General features: G+C 39.4%; 2 protein-coding genes across 2 annotated transcripts; both read left to right on the top strand.

Annotated features, from left to right (window-relative positions):
• Positions 1 to 1,437: 1,437 nt before the first annotated feature.
• Positions 1,438 to 2,373, top strand: LOC112867054 (olfactory receptor 2A25). The gene has a single exon (XM_086683179.1). It carries the CDS (start codon positions 1,441 to 1,443, stop codon positions 2,371 to 2,373), a length of 933 nt encoding a protein of 310 aa, XP_086539305.1. The 5' UTR covers positions 1,438 to 1,440.
• Positions 2,374 to 12,403: 10,030 nt separating this feature from the next.
• On the top strand, positions 12,404 to 13,336 carry LOC112866542 (olfactory receptor 2A12-like). Its single transcript, XM_025929435.2, has one exon. The coding sequence runs from the start codon at positions 12,404 to 12,406 to the stop codon at positions 13,334 to 13,336; it is 933 nt and encodes a 310-aa protein (XP_025785220.1).
• The last annotated feature ends 8,152 nt before the right edge of the window (positions 13,337 to 21,488 follow it).

The following is a 21,488-nucleotide window of genomic DNA, read 5'->3' as shown; positions in this document are numbered from 1 at the left end:
AGAGAGAGACAGAGCATGAACGGGGGAGGGGCAGAGAGAGAGGGAGACACAGAATCGGAAACAGGCTCCAGGCTCTGAGCCATCAGCCCAGAGCCTGATGCGGGGCTCGAACTCACGGACACGTGAGATCGTGACCTGGCTGAAGTCGGACGCTTAACCGACTGCGCCACCCAGGCGCCCCAAAGTCTATTTATTTTGAGAGAGACAGAACACAAGTGGTGCAGGGGCGGAGAGAGAAGGAGAGAGAGAGAATCCCAAGCAGGCTCCATGTGGTCAGTGCTCAGAGCCTGATGTGGGGTCATGAAACTGAGATCATGACCTGAGCTGAAATTAAGAGTCAGACACTGAACTGACTGAGCCACCCAGGAACGCCCTAACCAAAATTCTTACTAAATAATGGAATAGAATAATATAGAAAACACACTGCACATAATAAGGACTCAAGAGTCCTTAAATTAGTGTAGGAAATAGGTAGGTAGATAGATACAGAATGTAAATATAACATAGAGTATAAGAGGGGTGGTGGGGTAACATCCTGATGATGAGATAGCACAATCAGAATAGAACATTGTGGGTACAAGAGTCAAAAGACAAAGGTCTCCATTTGAAACCTGGCCAGAGTTGTTGCAAACAGCCTGCCATTCTCTCACTTTGTTCAAGATTATTCTGTCAGTGAAGATCACAAGGCTAACAAATAATTTATATATTGAAGGCAAAAACTCATGAGAAAACCTGATGGAAGCTTTTCTGACATTCACCTTATCCTTCTTCCCATCCTCATATTCTAGATATATTCTAGCTAAGAGACATCAGTACAAATTCACACGTATGGAAATATGCATACTGCAATCTGAGAATATGCACGGGCAAACCTCTGATAGAATCATTCCAAACTGAGGAAAGTACCCGCTCCTATGAAGACCACTTAAGTATTAACATTTGAACCGTGATGAAAGTTGGTTTGGAAAGAAACATAAGATTTCCTGAATACTATTAATTTTTTTAAACATTTATTTATTATTGAGAGACAGAGAGACACAGAGCATGAGCAGGGGAGGGCCAGAGAGAGGGGGAGATGCAGAATCTGAAGCAGGCTACAGGTTCTGAGCTGTTAGCACAGAGCCCGACACAGGGCTCGAACCCACAAACTGTGAGATCATGACCTGAGCTGAAGCCGGTCACTTAACCAACTGAGCCACCCAGGCATCCCAGATTTACTGAGTATTTTAACAGAATATTAGCATTTAGCTTATTGAAGTGAAAAAATTTCCTTCTGTTTCATTTGGAATGCATAATTTTCACTTAGTAAGTAACTAATAGGACAAAAGCATCCTTGAAGATATTTTCTTAGGAAATAAACAACGACAAACACAGATCCATCATGTTTAAACCCTTCCCTCAGGCATTCAGGCTTGTTGAGCCCCACTGTCTCACACAGAAATGGGGAGAAATAAGACCTCTGTCACAGAGTTCATCCTACTGGGATTTCCTCTCAACTCAAGGATTCAGATGCTTCTCTTTGGGCTCTTCTCCCTGTTCTATGCCTTCACCCTGCTGGGGAACGGGCTCATCCTGAGACTCATCTGGCTGGACTCCAGACTGCACACCCCCATGTACTTCTTCCTCTCCCACCTGGCCATCGTCGACATAGCCTATGCCTGCAACACGGTGCCCCAGATGCTGGTAAACCTCGTGAATTCAGACAAGCCCATCTCCTTTGCTGGCTGCATGACACAAACCTTTCTTTTCTTGAGTTTTGCTCATACTGAATGTCTTCTCCTGGTGGTGATGTCCTATGATCGGTATGTGGCCATCTGCCACCCGCTCCGATATTCTGTCATCATGAGCTGGAGAGTCTGCATCACCCTGGCACTGACTTCCTGGATTTTAGGAGTTCTCCTAGCCCTAGTACATCTACTGTTACTCATACCATTGCCCTTCTGTGGACCCCAGAAAGTTAACCACTTTTTTTGTGAAATTATAGCTGTCCTCAAACTTGCCTGTGCAGATACCCACATTAATGAGACTATGGTTTTGGCTGGGGCAGTATCTGTGTTGGTAGGACCATTCTCCTCCATTGTGATATCTTACATTTATATTTTATGTGCCATCCTAAAGATTCAATCAGGGGAGGGGCGCCAGAAAGCCTTCTCCACCTGTTCATCCCACCTCTGTGTGGTTGGACTCTTTTATGGCACAGCCATTATAATGTATGTTGGGCCCCGTAATGGGAACCCCAAGGAGCAGAAGAAATATCTCCTCCTGTTCCACAGCCTTTTCAATCCCATGCTCAATCCTCTGATCTATAGTCTGAGGAACAAAGAAGTCAAAGCTGCTCTGAAGAGGATGCTTGAAAAAGAGCGAACTTCATGAAAATCTGTAGAATAATAAAATAACTGAGTTTAAAGGGACCCGAGAAATCATCTCATCCAATATTTACCAGGATTCATAAACATGCTCAAGGGCATCCTTTTCATCTTCACACTTTCCTAGCTCCCAAGAAAGCTCATTCTACTTTTCTCCCTCTGGCATTGCAAGTCAATGCTACACAAGAAAATGAAAATAACTTCTGACCAGCTGAATAGTGGACATACTTGTAATATAATTATATTAAATATTCTGAATGAATGGAAATAAATTTGTATATTTTTCTGCCATCAGGACTCAGAGACAACATTTTATAAAATAAAGGAAGGTATTGGCAAAATGTTTAAGATACAGCAATTAGCTGTTTGATACATAGTAATTGATACATAGTAATTTCAATATTTGAAATCCAGCAGTTGTCTACTCTTTCAAAAATAGTTCTGCAATTAAAATACAATTCCTGTATAAATTCCCGTGATAGTAATGCTTTCTAAGGCATAATCAATTTAAGTTAGGAAGAGCATGAGCCATGGCTTCATGGGATAGAGAATGAAAAATATAACTGTGACGCCACGACCAACAAGAAAAACCAAAAGATGTCTGGCTAGTAAATATAAGGACACGGTAAGAACTTGGGCAGTATAATCCTGAACCATATTCCAAAAGTTATGGTTATTCTGAAAGATCAAGTCAGGTACTTGGGAAGCAAATGCTATGCAAGTTGGTTTGTGGCCCTTAATCATACATACCATGTGGTAAGGTTTCATTGTCTGAACAAGCAAGTAATTAGCTGTCTTGGACTGAGTTGTGTTCACTCAAAATTAATATGTTGAAGTCATGGCATTGTAATACCTCAAAGGGGGATGTTTTGGAAATCGGGTTTTATGGAGGTAATTATATCAGTGTGAGGTGTTTAACGTAAGCCTATCCCAACAGAGCTGATGTCCTTAGACGAAGAGATTAGGACACAGATATAAACATGTGAAGACACAGGGAGAAGACTGCCATCTACAAGCCAAGAAGAGAGACCTTGGCAGGAATCAACCCTGTCCACACTGAAATCTCAGACTACTCACCCTCTAGAACTGTGAGAAAATAAACTTCTATTGTTTATGCAGACCAGTGTGTGATAGTTTAATATGGCAGCCCTAGAAAACTAATATATTATCTCAGAGGTAGAACAGAGAATCAAATGAATATAATTAGCAGAGGGCCAAACATTGTCAAGTACAAGTCAGTTACCAAAGATAACATTTAAGCAGCTACTGGAAAATTCTCCGCTATGGGAAAAAAATGACAAACAGAGAGTTTATTTCAAGTCTGGAAAGTAAAATCTTTTTTCTTAATTGTTAAAGTCTTTTATTGAGGTCTTTGGAAAAAATAAATCTATAGTATCATTGTATGAAAGTAATATTAATTTTTTTTTTCAACGTTTATTTATTTTTGGGACAGAGAGAGACAGAGCATGAACGGGGGAGGGGCAGAGAGAGAGGGAGACACAGAATCGGAAACAGGCTCCAGGCTCCGAGCCATCAGCCCAGAGCCCGACGCGGGGCTCGAACTCACGGACCGCGAGATCGTGACCTGGCTGAAGTCGGACGCTTAACCGACTGTGCCACCCAGGCGCCCCTGAAAGTAATATTAGATATTTTCAGGTTAATTTTCACTTAGTGAAAGCACAATGATCACAGGAAAATTATTTATAAATTTGCCCAAGCAATGCATTTTTATGAGACTCTCTGAAAGAATCATATAAGCAAAATTTATCTTAAAAATTAATTAAAGCTGTGTGAAAATAAATACCATTATGGACAATATGGATATATGTGATCATATATAAATATGTTAACATAGTATTAATATATATACTTATTTATATATATTCCTTCAAAAAATATAAGCACTGGTCAACAGAAATAATGTAGCAAGGATCTCCAAAAATCTTCTGCTCCATAAAGAAAAAAGTACTCTGACAAATTGGTATAAATCGACTGTTTAAGAACTCTGGGGGGAAAAAAGAGGCAACAATCTGGGGAGTGTTCATGCAAGAAACACTGCTGACCTTGTTAAGAACAGTGAGTTTTGGGATGGTTCAACTTGCTGTGTTTCCATCACTTTCTCCCCAGCTTTGCAGAATCCTCGAAAAGCAACAGCCCTACACTCATAGTGGAAATCAGCATCTTTGCAGCCTCTGGAGAGGGAGAATAAGGTTTAAGCAATGTAAGAGCAAAGAAGTAAATAAATCTCTAGTATCATTCTACAAAACTAATTTTGGGTTAATTTTCACTTTATGAAAGCATGATGATCACAGGAAGGTTATTTATAAACCATTGAAATTAAGTTGATTTAACCTAAACCATATTATTATAAATTAAAATGCTGAGCATAAGCCCAAGGGGCAGCCACTAAGAAAATAACTCAAAAAATATACAGTGCACTACAAAATATTTAACAAAAAGGGGCCAGTAATGAAGGAATGAACAGAGGAACAAAACATCATAACATCTAATATGACAGCAAATAGCAGTTAAAGTACAAATGGTAATGTTAGGATTAGAATTTAGGCAGACCATGAATCCTGTACTCTTAAACTCTAATCCAAATTGTAGAATTAAGACTAAATTGTGTCAACCTCTGAGAATACAATGAGCACTTTACATGTTTAATTAGCAATGTAAAAATATATATAAAGTAATATTGATCACCAAAGAGAGGGAAGAGAAGAGAGAAAGAGAACAGAAGGGATAAGTATATAGAAGTGCATTTTTAAACGTATTCTATGAAACAGTGTCTACATAAAGCAGGCACTCTCAACGACAGAGAGAAGGCATGAGAGGGAAGCTTACAACTGGAGTCTTGTCAGTGCCTTTAATGAGGATGGATTTACTCTCTTGAGATAGGAGGTCAGTGGGCACTGCTGATTCCCACGGATGTGTACTAGGCAAACATCCAGTCCAGAACTGTATTTGGGAAGAGGCCTGGCAGGACATTTTAATTTAAGTGTTATCAGCATGTAAAATCCTTGGGACCGAGGAGGCCCCGTAGAAAGTGGTCAGAAAATAGATACAAAGAACAAACCTTGAAAAATGCCAGTGTTCATAGACATGGGAAATGAAGAGAAACCAGCCAAGGAGACAGAGAAGGAAGAGCCAGAAAAGTAGAAGGACCACTGGTTGGGGTGGGAGGAGGCAGAATATCATGACAGTCAAGGGAAAGGAGTGTTTCAAAGAGGGAGCAATGGACTGTGTTAAATGCTGCTGGCAGGTCAAGTCAGATAAGGATAGAGAACCGGTCACTGGGTTTAGCAAAGCCAAGATAATTGGTGAGAAAAACGGTCTCACATTTGACTAGATATGTTTAAAGGAATAGGAGCAAAGGCATTTGAGACAAATGGTGGGAGAACAGTTCTTGAGTAGGCGGGAGGGCTGGATTCCTGGCGTAAGTGGCAGACTGTCCTTCATGACGGACAACCCAGTGACTTCGCAGTAACAGCCGAGGAGTTGGGAATAAGTGCAGGTCCAGGAACTCCGTCAATGTGTTAGTTAGGGTTGTGCAAGTTCTTGTTTGATTCTTCTGTGTCCTCAGTCACTGTCAGTCAGTAGCTGGGACTGTGGGTGGGAGGACTCATGGGAGGCTTAAAGAGAGAAAATATGGGGGAAAAATCACCTGGCGGAGGAGACTAGAGAAACAGGACACAGGAAGCGCTCTGGTAGCATCAGGGGTCAAATTGATGTGAATACTCATGAATTTAAAGGGGTCTGAGTCGTCTGGGTTTTGTGTTTTCCTCCAGATGTGTAGAGGCGGACAGAGACATTCATTGTTGAAATTCAGTCTAACACCTAAAGGCTTAGCACAGAGACACTAAAATTACCTACCTAAAGTGTATGATGGAAAAATAAATGTTAAAAAAAGGAAGGAATATTTAGGGAGTGGCTTGCAATCAAAGGAAGACAAGAAAGCACGGAGGGAATAAGGTTCAATCTCTGTGAGTTTCCATGTAAAAATAAGTATTTGCAATGGGAATTTTTTATAATTCACTTTACAGTAACACTAGTCAGCAAAGATTGTTCACTCCCTGGGGAGGATCTAGTCCTTTGACTATAGGTGCTTCTTTAACAAGCCCCCCCGGGGGTGGGGGGCACACTTACACCGTAACATTTAAACCATTCCAAAAGGGGACATGGAACCAGGCACACTTGAAGATCAAGTACTTAAGATGTCCAAATACTTGAGGCTTGTACTGTGTGACGTAAGCCATGAAATATGACTTATATCTGCTACATTTCAGGCCAAGGTCCTCCTGAGTAGGATCACTCATGCCATTCTCCCTGAGTTCTCACTTTTCTGCATAAATAGGTGCGCACACACATACCCACACGGATGACAAAGCTGGAGAATTCTGGGCAGGTTTTACACTAGTCTGTAGGGAAGACAATGTGTGAAGACGCTTTGTAATGTGTTCCCTGGATGCACAGGTATGCCTCTGTGAATTGGGGTGGTTGTAGGTGATCAGAGTACAACGCCCTCATATCCAGACGTGTCTTGAACACTCCTGAGTACTGTCATCTTGGTCAAGGTAGAAAGGATATCTGTGTCTCCTCATCCACCAAACCCGCTGCGGGGGGGGGGGGGGGTGTCCTCACAGTATCACCTGGCATTCATGTTGTCACAACCCCTCCCCAGTCACACCTATGGGAAGTCACACCTGGTGGAATTAGATGTCTGTGACTCATGGTATCAAACAGAAAGGAGCCTAAGAAGGATCTAATCCTTTAGCCTCCTTTTATAATTGGAGAAGATGAAGCCAGAGATCTTCTGCAATTTTCCTTGACCTGTCATTTCTTCCCCAACTGAAGTAACTGCTCCTACTACAGCTTAGAGATATTTTCCAACCAGGAAAGTGAGAACACTGGGGCTTCTTTTATAAGCCTCCCAGGAGGGAGGTGTTGATCAGTGGCAGGGACACATCCTATACCTATTGGACAAAGTTCCATTATTATTTTTTCTTTATCAGTGAAGCTGGGAGAGGTGCCTGATTTGCTTATTCTTATTTGGCGTTCCAGGCTTACTGTTCAGGGATGGGAGTCCTCATCCTAGGGAAACTCTTTGTCAGATCCTAGAATGGAATTATGTGACCACTATTGTCACTTAGTAAAGTTTAGAGGAAAGTACAGCTCATGGAAATGTGGTAAAAGCCACTACTACTAAACGATTTCACCTCTGTTCTGTGTCTGGCACCATGTTCAGTGACATCATTTGCTTTATAAAATTTAAAGAATTTAAATGAGCTCTTTATTAAGTCACTTTTGAGAATTGCTTCTTTTTTTAATTTTTAAAGTTTATTTTTTTTGTGAGAGTGCACATGTGAGCTGGGGAGAAGGGCAGAGGGAGAGAGAGAGAGAAAGAATCTTAAGCAGACTCTACACTCAGTGTGCAGCCCAACACAGGGCTGGATCCCATACCCTGGGATCATGACCTCAGCCAAAGTCAGCACTCGGACATTCAACCAACTGAGCCACCCAAGGGTCCCAAAAAGTGTTTTTGAAAAAAAAACAAAGCAAAAATGTGTTGTTCTTAAATTTTAAAAATGCAAAAAGAAAAAAAAAGTAAGAGAATCCACATCAGTGTGTTTAATATTGTAATGAGAAAATCTTTTCTTTGGATTCTGTGTAAGAAATATCTGCAGCTCTAAGATCCTCTAATTTGTATTCTGGCAAGTTTGTTCTCCCCTTTCACATTTAGATCTAAAACCTACCTGGAGTTTATTTTGTGTATTAGGTGTAGTAGGGGCCATGTTTTAATTTTGTTCCACATAGATAGTTAACTGACCTGGCATCATGTATCACAAATACCAGTGCCACCTTTGCTGTAGATCATATGAGTGCACTTGAATGTGCATGCATGAGTGTGTGCGTGTTTCCGAATTTCTGAGTCAATCAAGTTGTTCCATTGATCTGTTTGTTTTGCCCAATACCACATTGACTTAATCACTGTGACTTTGTGATAAGTATTGGTAGTTGATGGACTAACTCCTTTTACCTCATTCTTCCTTCTCAAGATTCCCATGGCTATCCTTGACCTTTTGCATTTTCATATAACATTTACAATAAGATTATTAATTTCCACATGTAAAAAAAACCTGCTGGGATTCCGATTTGAATTTCATTGAAAGTATAGATCAGTTTGGAGAGATTTGGAACTTTACAAATTTTCCAATCTATAAACACACACACATACACACACACATCCTTCATTTTGTGCATTGACCTTGAATTCAGAGTTTTACAAAATCACTCATTGATTTCAATAATTTATCTATAAATTTTTAAAAATGTTCTAATACGTAATTGTGATTTTGTGAATAATGACATTTTATATTCTCCATTTTAATTCTTATGCCCTTTGTTTTTTCTTTTCTGCTTTATTTCTGGCTATAGAGTCATTGCTAACTAGACATTAGTGTAAGTGGAGCACAGTAAGCTTGTTTCCTAACTCAGAGAAAAAGCTTTTACTATTCATTAATTAGGTATAATATTTCTATAGGTTTTGTAAGTACTCTCTCTCAGATTAAGGTCCTTTTCTTTTTATTACTTATTTTTTGAGAAGGGGGGAGAAGGGGCAGAGAGAGGGAAAGAGAATCCCAAGCAGGTTCTGTGCTGTCAGCACAGAGCCCCATGTGGGCCTTGATCTCACGAACTGTGAGATTATGACCTGAGCTGAAATCGAGTCAGATGCTTAACTGACTGAGCTGCCCAGATTCCCCTGAAGTTCTTTTCTATTTGAAGTTTGCTAAGTCTGTTTTTAGGAAATGGGTCCTGAATTTTATCTTGTTGGTGGATTTTTTTCCCAATTAGTATTGTACAGTATCTCCTCTGTGCCAATAAATGCTTTGGAATGGTATTACGTGTTTATGTGGCCAAGAACTTGTTTTGTCATTTCTTTTTTTCTCTTTTTTCCCCCTTTTTTCACTTAATTTTTTAGCCTTTGTGTATGTTTGTGTGTGAGAGAGAGACAGAGAGACACAGAGAGAGTTGGACTTATGTTTGAGTGGTTTAGGTATGATTCTTGAAGGGTTTTGTAACTTGTTTTTCTGATTTCCATCTATTATGATTAACTCTGTCTTTTAGTGACTTATATTTACATGTAATGTGATAATATATATACACATTGATTAATGCCAGCTTATTTTGTGTTTTCGATCAAAATTTTGTTTCTTTCTCCTTTTTTCCCTTCTGCCTGCTGCTGGATTGATAATGTTTTTAATCTATTTTATTTGCCTTATAATTTTGGAAACTGTAGATTTGATGTCTGTTTTTGATGATTTTCATTAATTGGTAATATCCAAGTTTAATAAATTATTCTAAAAAATTTAAAGTCACTGGGGTTTCAATTCTTATCAAGAATCTCAGCACTTGCCACTTATCAAACATCCCTTCCTTGTTTAGTTAGTATTTTTAAAAGATTTCATCTCACCTCTTCAAAATACCAAAAATTATTTTATAATCCACAGGCTATAAAATTTACCAGCATAATTTTTCGAGTGCTGTGTCAATATTGTTTGTGTATTTTGATTTACCTCTAGTTCGCTTTTATTCTTCCTGAGGAATATACTTTAATAGTGTACTAGGAAGGATCTGTAGGTATCAATACCCTTCTTATTTGTATATCCAATAATGTGTCACTTTGCTCTCATTCATTCGAGAGAGTTCTTGAAGATACAAAATTTTGGAATATCAGCTTACCTCTTTGGCACATTAAAGGCAGTAGCTTATGTCCTCAGACCCTTTCCTGCCATCAGCGGCCATTGAATTGTCCTTCCTATGTATTTCATTGTTTTTACCTTTGGTAACTCTTAGTACTTCCTCTTAATCCTGGAAAAAGTAAATGATAAAACAGTCTAACAAAAGTTGCTGAAGACACAAATGAAATTATTGCTGCTATGACAAAATCATGAAACCTATGAATGAAATAAAAAGAGCACTATAATGAATCAAGAACAATGTGTATGGTAAGAATCACCTTTAAAGTCTTAGGAAGGAAAAGTAAAGTCATTTAAATTTTTAAAAAATTAGGTAGATGGGATAAATGTTAACCTGGTGTCAGTCATAGAGTAAACGTACAATTAGGGTATAGTTATGAAAAAGTCTATCACGTGGTGAAGAGAAAAAGAAAAACAATCTGAAAGGATTTTGGAAGGGACATAAGTTGATCGACTACACATCGATTGAATAAAAGACCCACAGGATCTAGATACAGTGAAATGTAGGCGATGGAGGAAAGATGACAGTTGGAGAGATAATTGTTAAGAACTTGCAATCACTGGGAATTTTTATTTATACTATTCTGTTATCAGAATACATTTTTTTATCTGAAGATTCACATATTCTTCAGTAATGAAAAATACCTCATTTTGCTTGACTGTACATTTAATTTTTGCACTCCTTAAGTGGAATGCATTTTTTTTTATCATTTAAGGATTTAGGTCTATTTTGAATTTTTGAGTTCTATTTTGAGTTGATTTCGTGAAATCTCTTCAAGTATTATATCTTCACTGTTCTCTCCATTCTTTTGCTCTGGAAACTTTACGACGTCTAAGTTTAGCTGCTCAGTCAGATTAATCATGTCTCAAGACTGCACCTTCAAAATGGTACCCCTTTGTTTGTCTGTATTAACATCTGGGAGGGTTCTTAAATGTGACCTTCCAATGCACTATTTCTCTCTTTAATGTGAGGTCTGGAAATGATCTTCCTTATTGGTTACAAAATGATGTGGCATCATGTCTTATTTCAAATGTGTGTGCTTGATTCATTTTATACACTCTTTTTTTATGGCTACCTTATTCATTTTTCTTAATTTATCAAGCATTTTAGTAATTGTTATGCCTTTATTAATTTATTGGAGCATCCTAACCATTCTTGGAGTCTTTGGGAGATTGTGCCATAGCTTTATTAAATCTTGAGTGAATTCAAGTTCCAAATGTTTACTTTGTTTTTCCTATTTAGTAGGACTTATTTTTCCCAAAATAAGTGTTTAGGCACACCTGCTGAGTGAAAGATTTTTTTTAGCATGCTTTTTTGCTTTTTCCACCTTTTCTTTCTCTCTGTCTTGTAATTTTGAATTTTTGTTATTCTTCACCCCAGCTCCATGAGCCCTGCATATACAATATATAAAATGTAATATGTAATATAATAGTGTCTCAGGCTCTGGTGATCTAATGAGAGACCCAGGAAGCATATTGTCTTCTTTGTAGTCACCTTATCCAGCAGCCCAATAGCTGTTTTAAACTGCTTTTTATATCCAAGCCCTTAGGATTAAGCGATTATATTAGTATATTCCATCTCCCAAAACTTGCCTTGACTCTGTAAGAGCTGAGTGCCGGGTGTAACTTTCTGCCTTCACGCTTGGAGCATACATGTTTCTGATTCATTTCTGGCATTGTGGGAATGACCTCATTTTAAACTCTGGATATCTATTTGGGGGGTTGTATTTTATATTTTGATTTCTCATCTTGATGTGTTTGAAGTAGAGGAAGGCTAAGGAACCCCTCTTGAGCACAGGTCTTTCTTCTTAACTAAATATACAACCAATAGTATAAATGCAATGATAACATTGTTAGTGTCTGTTATTATTGTTAATAGTATTTCTGGGAGAAAATAGAAATTAGTGGAAGTGGAGGTAAATGGAAGAGAATCTGACTCTATCTCCTTATTAGCTGCAGCTGATTATTGCTTACAGTGAATTTCAAGAAATGACATTTCTTCTATTTGTTAAACAGTAGCCAGAGACTCCAATTTTTATGTGAAGCCTACTAATTTTTAATATCGGTAAATAACTAAATGTGTTAAATGTCTCCAAAAGCCAAATGGACAGGTCAACACCACAGACTTTGGACTGGATTGGATCCATGAATTACTGATTTGTGGCCCCTGCATAAATTCTCACTCTGTATGAACAGATCATTCCTTTCTCCTTTTCTACCCCTCAGCTCCAAAACTCCTATCCTACATGTGGCATTGTGTCTGTGTGTCAAAAGAACATGGGAAGCAATCAGACATGGATCACAGAAGTCATCCTGCTGGGATTCCAGGTTGACCCCAAACTTGAACTTTTCCTCTTTGGGTTCTTCTTGCTATTCTATAGCCTCACGCTGATGGGAAATGGGGTGGTCCTGGGGCTCATCTGCTGGGATTCTACACTGCACACCCCCATGTACTTCTTCCTCTCAAACCTGACCATTGTCGACATGTCCTATGCCTCAAGCATTGTCCCCAAGATGCTGGCAAATCTTACAATGCAGAAGAAAACCATCTCCTTTGCTCCATGCCTACTTCAGACTTTTTTGTATTTGGCACTTGCTGTCACAGAGTGTACAAGTTTGGTGGTAATGTCCTATGATAGGTATGTGGCCATCTGTCACCCCCTACATTACGCTGTCATCATGAGCTGGAGAGTGTGCACTATCCTGGCTGCCACTTGCTGGATATTCAGCTTCCTCTTGGCTCTGGTCCATATTACTCTCATCCTGAGGTTGCCCTTTTGTGGGCCACAAACAATCGACCACTTTTTCTGTCAAATCATGTCCGTATTCAAATTGGCCTGTGCTGACACTAGACTCAACCAAACTGTTCTCTTTGTGGGCTCTGTGTTTGTTTTAGTCGGGCCCCTCTGCCTGGTGCTGGTGTCCTACACATGCATCCTGTTCGCCATCCTGAGGATCCAGTCCTCAGAGAGCCAAAGAAAGGCCTTCTCCACCTGCTCCTCCCACCTCTGCGTGGTGGGGCTCTTCTTTGGAAGTGCCATTGTCATGTACATGGCCCCCAAATCCCGCCATTCTCAAGAACAAAGAAAGATACTATCATTGTTTTACAGCCTTTTCAACCCTATGCTAAACCCGCTGATCTACAGCCTGAGGAATGCTGAGGTGAAGGGTGCCCTGAGGAGATTTCTGAGGAAGAAGACATCAGTGTGAGAGGTGGTTTGGAGTATTCCAAGCCTGTGAGTTTTCCTCATGGTTCTGGGTCCTTGAATGCACTTTGAGTCCCTTAATTTAACAAACTCAGTAGTCTTTATCTTTGGATTTCTTATAAAATGAGAATATAAATACTCTTACCATTTAAGCCATTAATACAAAACCTGAGATAAACGTTATGAAACAGAAAATTGTAGTCTAATCCTATTTATGAACAGAGATGCAAATATCTTGAAGAAAATATTAGTAAAATAAGTCCACAAAATAATATTACATTTTGATAAAGTTTTTATCTTCCAAATGCAAGAATTGCCTAACATTAAAACAATGAAAATAATTCACCGCATTAAAAAGATATATATCAGTAGATCCAAGAAAGTGTTTGACAAAATTCAACATCAATTCATGATAAAACTCTTTAAACCTACTATAACAGTAAGTATTCCTAAGAGGATCTACCAAAAAACAAAAGAACACATATAACAGATATCATTCTTACTGCTGAAATGCTAGCACCTTTCCCTGTAAGATAAAAAATAAGATAAAGATGTAGACTATCACCACTTGTTTTCTGTGCTTTAACCTTTTTACTAGAGACCCTAACTGGCACAGTTAGACAAAAAGGAGAAATACATGTACACACACACACACTTGCAAAGGAATAAACAGACTGTGATTATATACAAATGACATGATTATAGATGTAGGAAATCCAAAGAAATCTTTTGATATATTATTAAAATTATAAGAAACTTTAGCAAAGCAGCTTGATACAAAATCAATACAACGATCAATTACATTAAAAAAATTTTTTTTAATGTTTATTTCTGAGACAGAGCATGAGTGGGGGAGGGGCAGAGAGAGAGGGAGACACAGAATCCGAAGCAGGCTCCAGGCTCTGAGCTGTCAGCACATAGCCCGACACGGGGCTCAAACTCACAGACTGTGAGATCATGACCTGAGCCGAAGTCAGATGCTCAACCGACTGAGCCACTCAGGCGCCCCTCAATTACGTTTTTTATATAACAACAAATAATTGAAATGAAATTTTGCAAAATGCTAGTGAGACTATAGGACTTCATTTTAAAACTCTTAGGAATAAATTTAACAAACTATGTACAAAAAACTATAAAGACAAAATTAGAAAACTTTATTGAGTTCTAATAGTAACTTGCGGTGCCTGGGTGGCTCAGTTGGTAAATACACAGGTAAACAACATGAAATATGCCAACTTCTTGGACTGGGAAACGTAATATTATAAAGATCCAATCTCCTCAAATTGATTAATATATTTAATGTAGTCCTAATCAATATCCTACAATATTTCAGTGGTGTGGGTATGTGCAGAATTTCACAAGCTGATTCTAAAATGCAAAGGGCCAAGGCTAGTCCAAGTACTATTTAAAAAGATCAAGAATGAGGTGAGAGTATTTAATTTTTCCGTGTGCCATAAAGCGCCAGTAAATAAGACAACGTGCTGCTCTTCCAGGCACTCACCAATAAATAGACTGAACAGTGTATGAAACACAGAAGCAAGATTCATGCCTTTATAAAATGACACCTGCTATATTAGAGATGTGCCATGGCAGTTCAGTGGGGGAAAGGAAGGGCTTTGCAGTAAAGAGAGCCGGCGCACTTAAGGAACCATGTAGATACTCAAAGGGCAAAAAAACCTCAATTCCTAGTGTTTTCAAGACCTAAGTGTCAAACATGAACTGTACATAAAGCTTTTAAAATATAAGAAGGGGAAGGATTTTTAAAATAACATACAAAATTGTTAGTCACAAAAGACAACATTGATGAATTTGACTAGATTAAAATTAAGAATGTCTATCAATCAATAAAGGGCGTAAAAAGAGTGGAAAGACAAGACATGGAGTCCTCTTCTACCTGTTCTTCTAATTTATTGGGTCTCAGACATTACCTCCTCAAAGACCAGCATATTTCAGAGTCACACGTGTCTGGAACAGGTGATTTTCTATCATATCACTCCAGTTTATCTTTGTACCCAAATCACTTTTTACAAAATAAACAGACCTTAAGAATAAGGGTAAAATGGAGATTTTTCTCTTTCCTGTCCACCTGGTAGATGAGCCATTTTCAGATGTTTTGGGTGGGAGAGTTTTCTGACATATAATTACTCCCTCTCAGCAGATTTTTCCTTGTATTTCGTTGGCCAATATTGAGCCAAATGGTGATCTCTAAATAGTCACTGACAAAGAGGATGAAATTGAGAACTTGGCTTAGATCCATTATGGTTTAATCAGTGAGACCCACTTTCTCTGATAAGTTTACTATCTAATACCTCAAGAATATCAGTACTAGCTCAGGAAGTGGTAATGGCCATAAGGCAGACAACCAATAGTATCTGCTAAATGGTTCAAGTTCTGATGCAAGATTTCTGAAATCTTGAGTAGGAAATTGAAGTGTGCTAATCTTCTTATCCTTTAGTATTAGGGATCCAATGGATACTCTCTCACAATAAGGCATAATGTTTAAAAACCTAAAGGCTACAACCTCTAAATATAATGAAAAATTGTTATATCAAAGAGATTGTATTAAGAATCTGATAAGATTAAAAAGGACTCTGAACTAGAATAAACATTTTAGTTACATAGTGGGAACTTAATTTTCTTTCTGCTAGATTGTATACACACACACACACTTAAAAATAGCATGAGGAATATGAAATAATTTTCATTAAAATGTTATCTATTTATCCTTTCCTCCATTTATTTATCCAAGTACACAGAGATATGTGGGAGTCTACTAACCAAATGTGTGGGTGATATTGTTGTATTTTTCTGAACTGCTTATTTTCATTTGGGGAAAATATTCTTTTACACAAAATAAAGAGTGAAAATACTTTCCTAAAATATCATGTGATTACATTTTGTTAAATTATTCATCCATCTGTCCTATTAGCCCTGAATTTGTTTATTTACATGAAGAAATCTCTGGGATTTCTTGAGCTATTTAGCCACAATAGTTATTTCAGGGTGCTTTGACCTGGAATAATTTTAGATTTTTTTTCTTTGTACTTTTCAGAATTGCTTTATTTTTTTACATATGGAGCTCATTTCCATTTTACAACAACAAAAAAATCATTTTTCCCCCTAAAAGTCGGTGGAGAGAGAGGCTGGTAAAGAAGCATGGAGACTTTGGGGCTCCTGGGTGGCTCAGTCGATTAAGCGTCCAACTCCAGCTCAGGTCATGATCTCACAGTTGGTGGGGTTGAGCCCCACATCAGGCTCTCTGCTGTCAGCACAGAGCCTGTCTTGGATCCCCTGTCCCCTTTCTGCCCCTCTCTTACTGGTGCTCTCTCTCTCTCTCTCTTCTCTCAAAAATAAATGAACATTACAAAATATTTTTAAAAAAAGGAGCATGGAGACTTTTAAGAAAGAGGGTAACATGAGTGTAGCTCTCCTGTTTACCACTAGAATGTGAGCAAGGGGAATACAGATTTTGTCTTCATCAGTTGTATCCCTTAGTGTCTGACACATTACTGGTTTATGATAAACATTTGATTAGGGAAGACAGTAGTGGTCAGCACCCACTCTCCAATCCTGAGCAGGGTGCAATATAGTGTCGTTGTCGCATTGATCAACCCAACCAAGGGGACACAATTTCTGGAAAAATCTGCTGGAAGAAAGAAACAACACCCCCACCGAAGTCCATTTATCCACAGCACATCAGCGTGTGAACAAGTTTGTATAGAAAACTCTTGGGACACCTGGGTGGCTCAGTCAGTAAAACATCAACTCTTGGTTTCAGCTCAGGTCATGATCTCATGGTTGATGAGTTCAAGCCCGGCATCAGTTCAAGTTCTATTAGCACTGAGCCTGCTTGGGATTCTCTCTCTCCCTCTCTCTGCCCCTCCTGTGTGCATGCTAGCTCTCTCTCTCTCTCTCTCTCTCAAAAATAAATAAATAAACTTTTAAAAATAAAAAAAAAAAAGAAAACTCTTTATTAGGCTAATATTTTCCCTCACCTGATTTCTAAGCAGGAAGTATATAGCAATTAACAGCTTATAGATACAAGTAATAAAGGTGATAGTAACCAATTGCTGTGTTTTTCCCCCACCTGGACTCTTAGTCCTTCTTCCTAAGGTTTTCTCTATCTTTCAATTCCCATCAGCCACCTCAAATAATATGTCCATCCTTCAGGAGATTTCCATTCTCCTTCTATCTGGACTGGCTGTTCCCTGGCAATACCATCTGCCTTTACCCCGTGTTAGACTCCTTAGTTCATTAATCTCATGTCTTCCTCTTTCTCAGTGTAGTCCCCTTGTTTTGATGGAGCACATCCTTAAACAGCTTCATACAGTTAGAGATGTTTATCATGACAGAAGTCGTGGTGAAAACAGTCATCAACACTTCTCATTTCTTATCATCATTTATACTATTTTATCTTCTTCAAACGCCCCATTGAAATTCTATGTGCAAGGTACAATGAAAAGGAAAGGGAAGGGAAGGGAAGGGAAGGGAAGGGAAGAGAAGGGAAAGGACGGGAAGGGAAGGGAAGGGAAAGGAAGGGAACAGACTCATGCCCTCTGCAGGAGGATTTTCTGTCTCAGAGATGGCAAAATATTAACATGATATGTAGGTATTGTATTTGTGATCTGTAAACACTTCTATCTCTATACTGATCTTTAAAAATTTTTTTTTAATGTTTTATTTATTTTTAAGACAGAGAGAGACAGAGCATGAGTGGGGATGGGGCAGAGAGAGAGGGAGACACAGAATCTGAAGCAAGCTCCAGGCTCTGAGCTGTCAGCACAGAGACCGACACAGGGCTCGAACTTGAAAACCATGAGATCGTGACCTGAGGCAAAGTCGGATGCTCAACCACCAACTGAGCCACCCAGGCTCCCCTATACTGACCTTCTTTAATAAAGGTCCATCACTAATGATAGAGCCAAGTATACTTTATAATTCCTATTCTCACTAAAATATAAAATATTAGGCAATAGAATTATTGATAATAAAAGAAGTCTAAGACTTTTCACAAGGAATGCTTTGGCTTCCTCCACTTCAAAGATTAGAAACAAAATAGTAGAGACAAACTATAAGCTCCTTTGTATCCACAATACACTGTGTTAAATATCATCATACTGTTCAATCAAAAGAAATAAAAGTGGTAACTATACATATTTGAATGAGGATGCACCAACTTGGCTCTATCTGGGTATTGGTGAGTAAAACATATTCTTCTGTAACAATCTTGTTTTCCTTGTAAAATACAGGAAATGCAAACAATAAAAATAATAAGGGTGTAAAATTATTTAAGCACAATTTTGAAGGATGTTATAGTAAGTGCCGTTAGTCTTCCAGAGAAGGGAGACCAGTTGGGGTTTGGATAGGTGAAGAGGGCTCCCTGAGTGCTTTGAAGGATTGGTATTATGTTTGAAGTGAAATGGACACTACAAGGATAAAATTGACTTGGAACAAGGAATAAGCATTTCTTTTTTTTTTTTTTTTCAACGTTTATTTATTTTTGGGACAGAGAGAGACAGAGCATGAACGGGGGAGGGGCAGAGAGAGAGGGAGACACAGAATCGGAAACAGGCTCCAGGCTCCGAGCCATCAGCCCAGAGCCTGACGCGGGGCTCGAACTCACGGACTGCGAGATCGTGACCTGGCTGAAGTCGGACGCTTAACCGACTGCGCCACCCAGGCGCCCCAGGAATAAGCATTTCAAGAGTGGGAGCAGTCGGGGAGTAGTACTTGAATAAAATTCAGAGTGTGTGTTGAAGAATAAGGAGGTATGTGGAGGGAGGCTCTATCCGACCCAGGTTATTTTAAGAAAAGAAATAACTCCAATATGCCTCGCCTCCATATATATATATATATATATATATATATATATTTTTTTTTTTTAATCCCCTGTCCAATAGATTAAATACATTACCTTTATTATGAAGTGCCTTTTCTACCACAGTTTAAGAACTGAAACTGTAGATAGACCCTCTGGAAGTTAGAAGTGGAAGGACTTTCTTATCATCAAACATCACTTAGTGCACGAGAGAGGGTGAGAGAGAGAGATTGGGAGAGAGAAATTCATTTTAACTGTAAGTCTTAACTCAGGATGAAGAAGTAAAATGTGGTCCAGAAATCTCAAGAAGTTTGAAATGGAGGATAAACTTCAGAAAATTAAGGGAGAGGGGCACCTGGGTGGTTCAGTCAGTTAAGCGTCTGACTTCAACTCAGGTCATGATCTCACAGTTCATGGGTTCAAGCTCCGCGTTGGGCTCTGAGCTGATAACTCAGAGCCTGGAGCCTGCTTCGTGGATTCTATGCCTCCCTCTCTCTCTCTGCCTCTCTCCCGCTCATGCTCTGTCTCTCTGTCTCAAAAATTAAAAATAAACATTAAAATGTCTTAAAAAAAAAGAAAATTAAGGGAGAAATATATCTAAACTGCCAAGTCAAAAATACTTGTAAGTCAGAAATGTTCAGTGATTATCTGGCAATAACATTCCTCTATTAGGAGAAATCTATTTCTCCGAGATGATGTCTTAACAGGACCCATGGGACCCCTACCATGAAAGATCAAGCGATCACAGCCTCTCTTCTACAAACAGAAAGAATTCCAGTGTGGGGAAATTTTAAGGCTGGTAAAATACATATTGAGAGAAATTAATTTATGACATGATCTTGAATTTTTTAATTTTCTGTGCCAGGGTCTTGCATTGTTTAGAGACATCCTGACCTCACCCAATCCCAAGCAAACACAAACACACACACACAAATCCCAAGCAAATGCACATAAAAATTCCCAGGGGACATCGAAAGAGCAAAATGAATACACGTGGGAAATCTGTTTAGTGGTTCGCCTGCCGAAAGAAAAGTAGCAAACTCTACATCTCCCTGAGGAGAATGGGAGTGGATGGAATGCTATGTGGTTCTGTCCCTGGAATCATTATCTGTGTCTGCAGGGAGGGAGCTGGGTTCAGGTGACGACAGAAGAAAGCCCTTGCTTGCGGAAGCAGATCTATCATCAGGTTCCGCCAAGAGAACCGTGTCTATGGGCTTCACCTCCCGATGAGACCCCTTTTGCACAGGAGAGTTAATTTCGGTCCTTCCCGGTGCGGTTTCTTTTAAACCCAAGGCTATGTTTGAAGAAAAGAACACAGATTATACCACTGTAAGTAAATGTGGTTCATTAGCCCCTAGAAGGGGTTTGCAGGTGGGATATGGGGAAAGGGGGTAGGAATGAAATTGCTGGCTCTGGGCATTAGTGACTAGCTGCCTTCCATGTGGCCCTAAGCCTACCTTCAGAACTAGAGTCCTGGTGAGGATCTCTAGGTACCGCTCCCTGTCTGCTTCTGGCCCTCCAGGACCATCTGTCCACACTCCCCTCATCGTCCTCACGTGGCAGCTCTTAGCTTTGTCTTGACTGTGTGAGAGAAGAGGAATCAGCAAGTAGGATACGGTCTGACTAAAGGGCTACAAAGAACTTCAGAGGTCACGTGGCCCAGGTGTCTCTCCTTACAAATAAAAAAATCCTGAAGTCACAGGTAAGTGGCTCCTTGCCCTGAGACGGATCTTCCTTCCCTGCCTGTTAAATGCCTGCCCCTGCAGACACTGGGAAACATCGTCTGCCCAAACAGGACCCGCTTATCGCTTGCCCGGGAGACAGATGGCATTCTCTTACAAGGGAAACCCGGGTCTGTTGATGTACTGATTCTCTTTTTGTTCTGTTTCAGCAGAGGAACATTATGATTCTTAACATATTTCCTTATTGGATCCAGAAGTTACTCTGCATGGTGGCTTCTAAATCCCCAATAGATCACTAAGCACTTATTAAATGTCTTGTGTAAGTTAACCCATGAGGTAGGGTTATCGTTCAACCCATTTCGCAGCTGGTGATGCTGACGAAGGGAGAGGCTCAGAGAGGTTGCAAAACTACGTATGTAGCCACGTCAGAATGGAAACTCAGGCAGTTGAGCTCAGAATCCATGTTTGTTTGTTACACTCCTGCTCGGTAAGATCAAGTCTTGAAGTCACTGTTGGAAGATGCTAAGTAATTTCTGAGTAAGTGTGCAAATTGCCCCAGAACCCCATCTTTGACACCCCAGGACTCTCCCTCAGAGTGATCATTACATACTCTCACTGTGGGTCAGTGCTAAATACCCACAGTACAGCCTCCTTTC

The sequence above is a fragment of the Puma concolor genome, chromosome A2, assembly GCF_028749965.1.
Source record: "Puma concolor isolate L17-30 chromosome A2, mPumCon1.1.hap2, whole genome shotgun sequence".
In the NCBI taxonomy this organism is placed as follows: domain Eukaryota; kingdom Metazoa; phylum Chordata; class Mammalia; order Carnivora; family Felidae; genus Puma; species Puma concolor.
The sequence above is the reverse complement of the archived record's forward strand: the minus strand, read 5'-3'. Positions and strand labels throughout refer to the sequence as shown.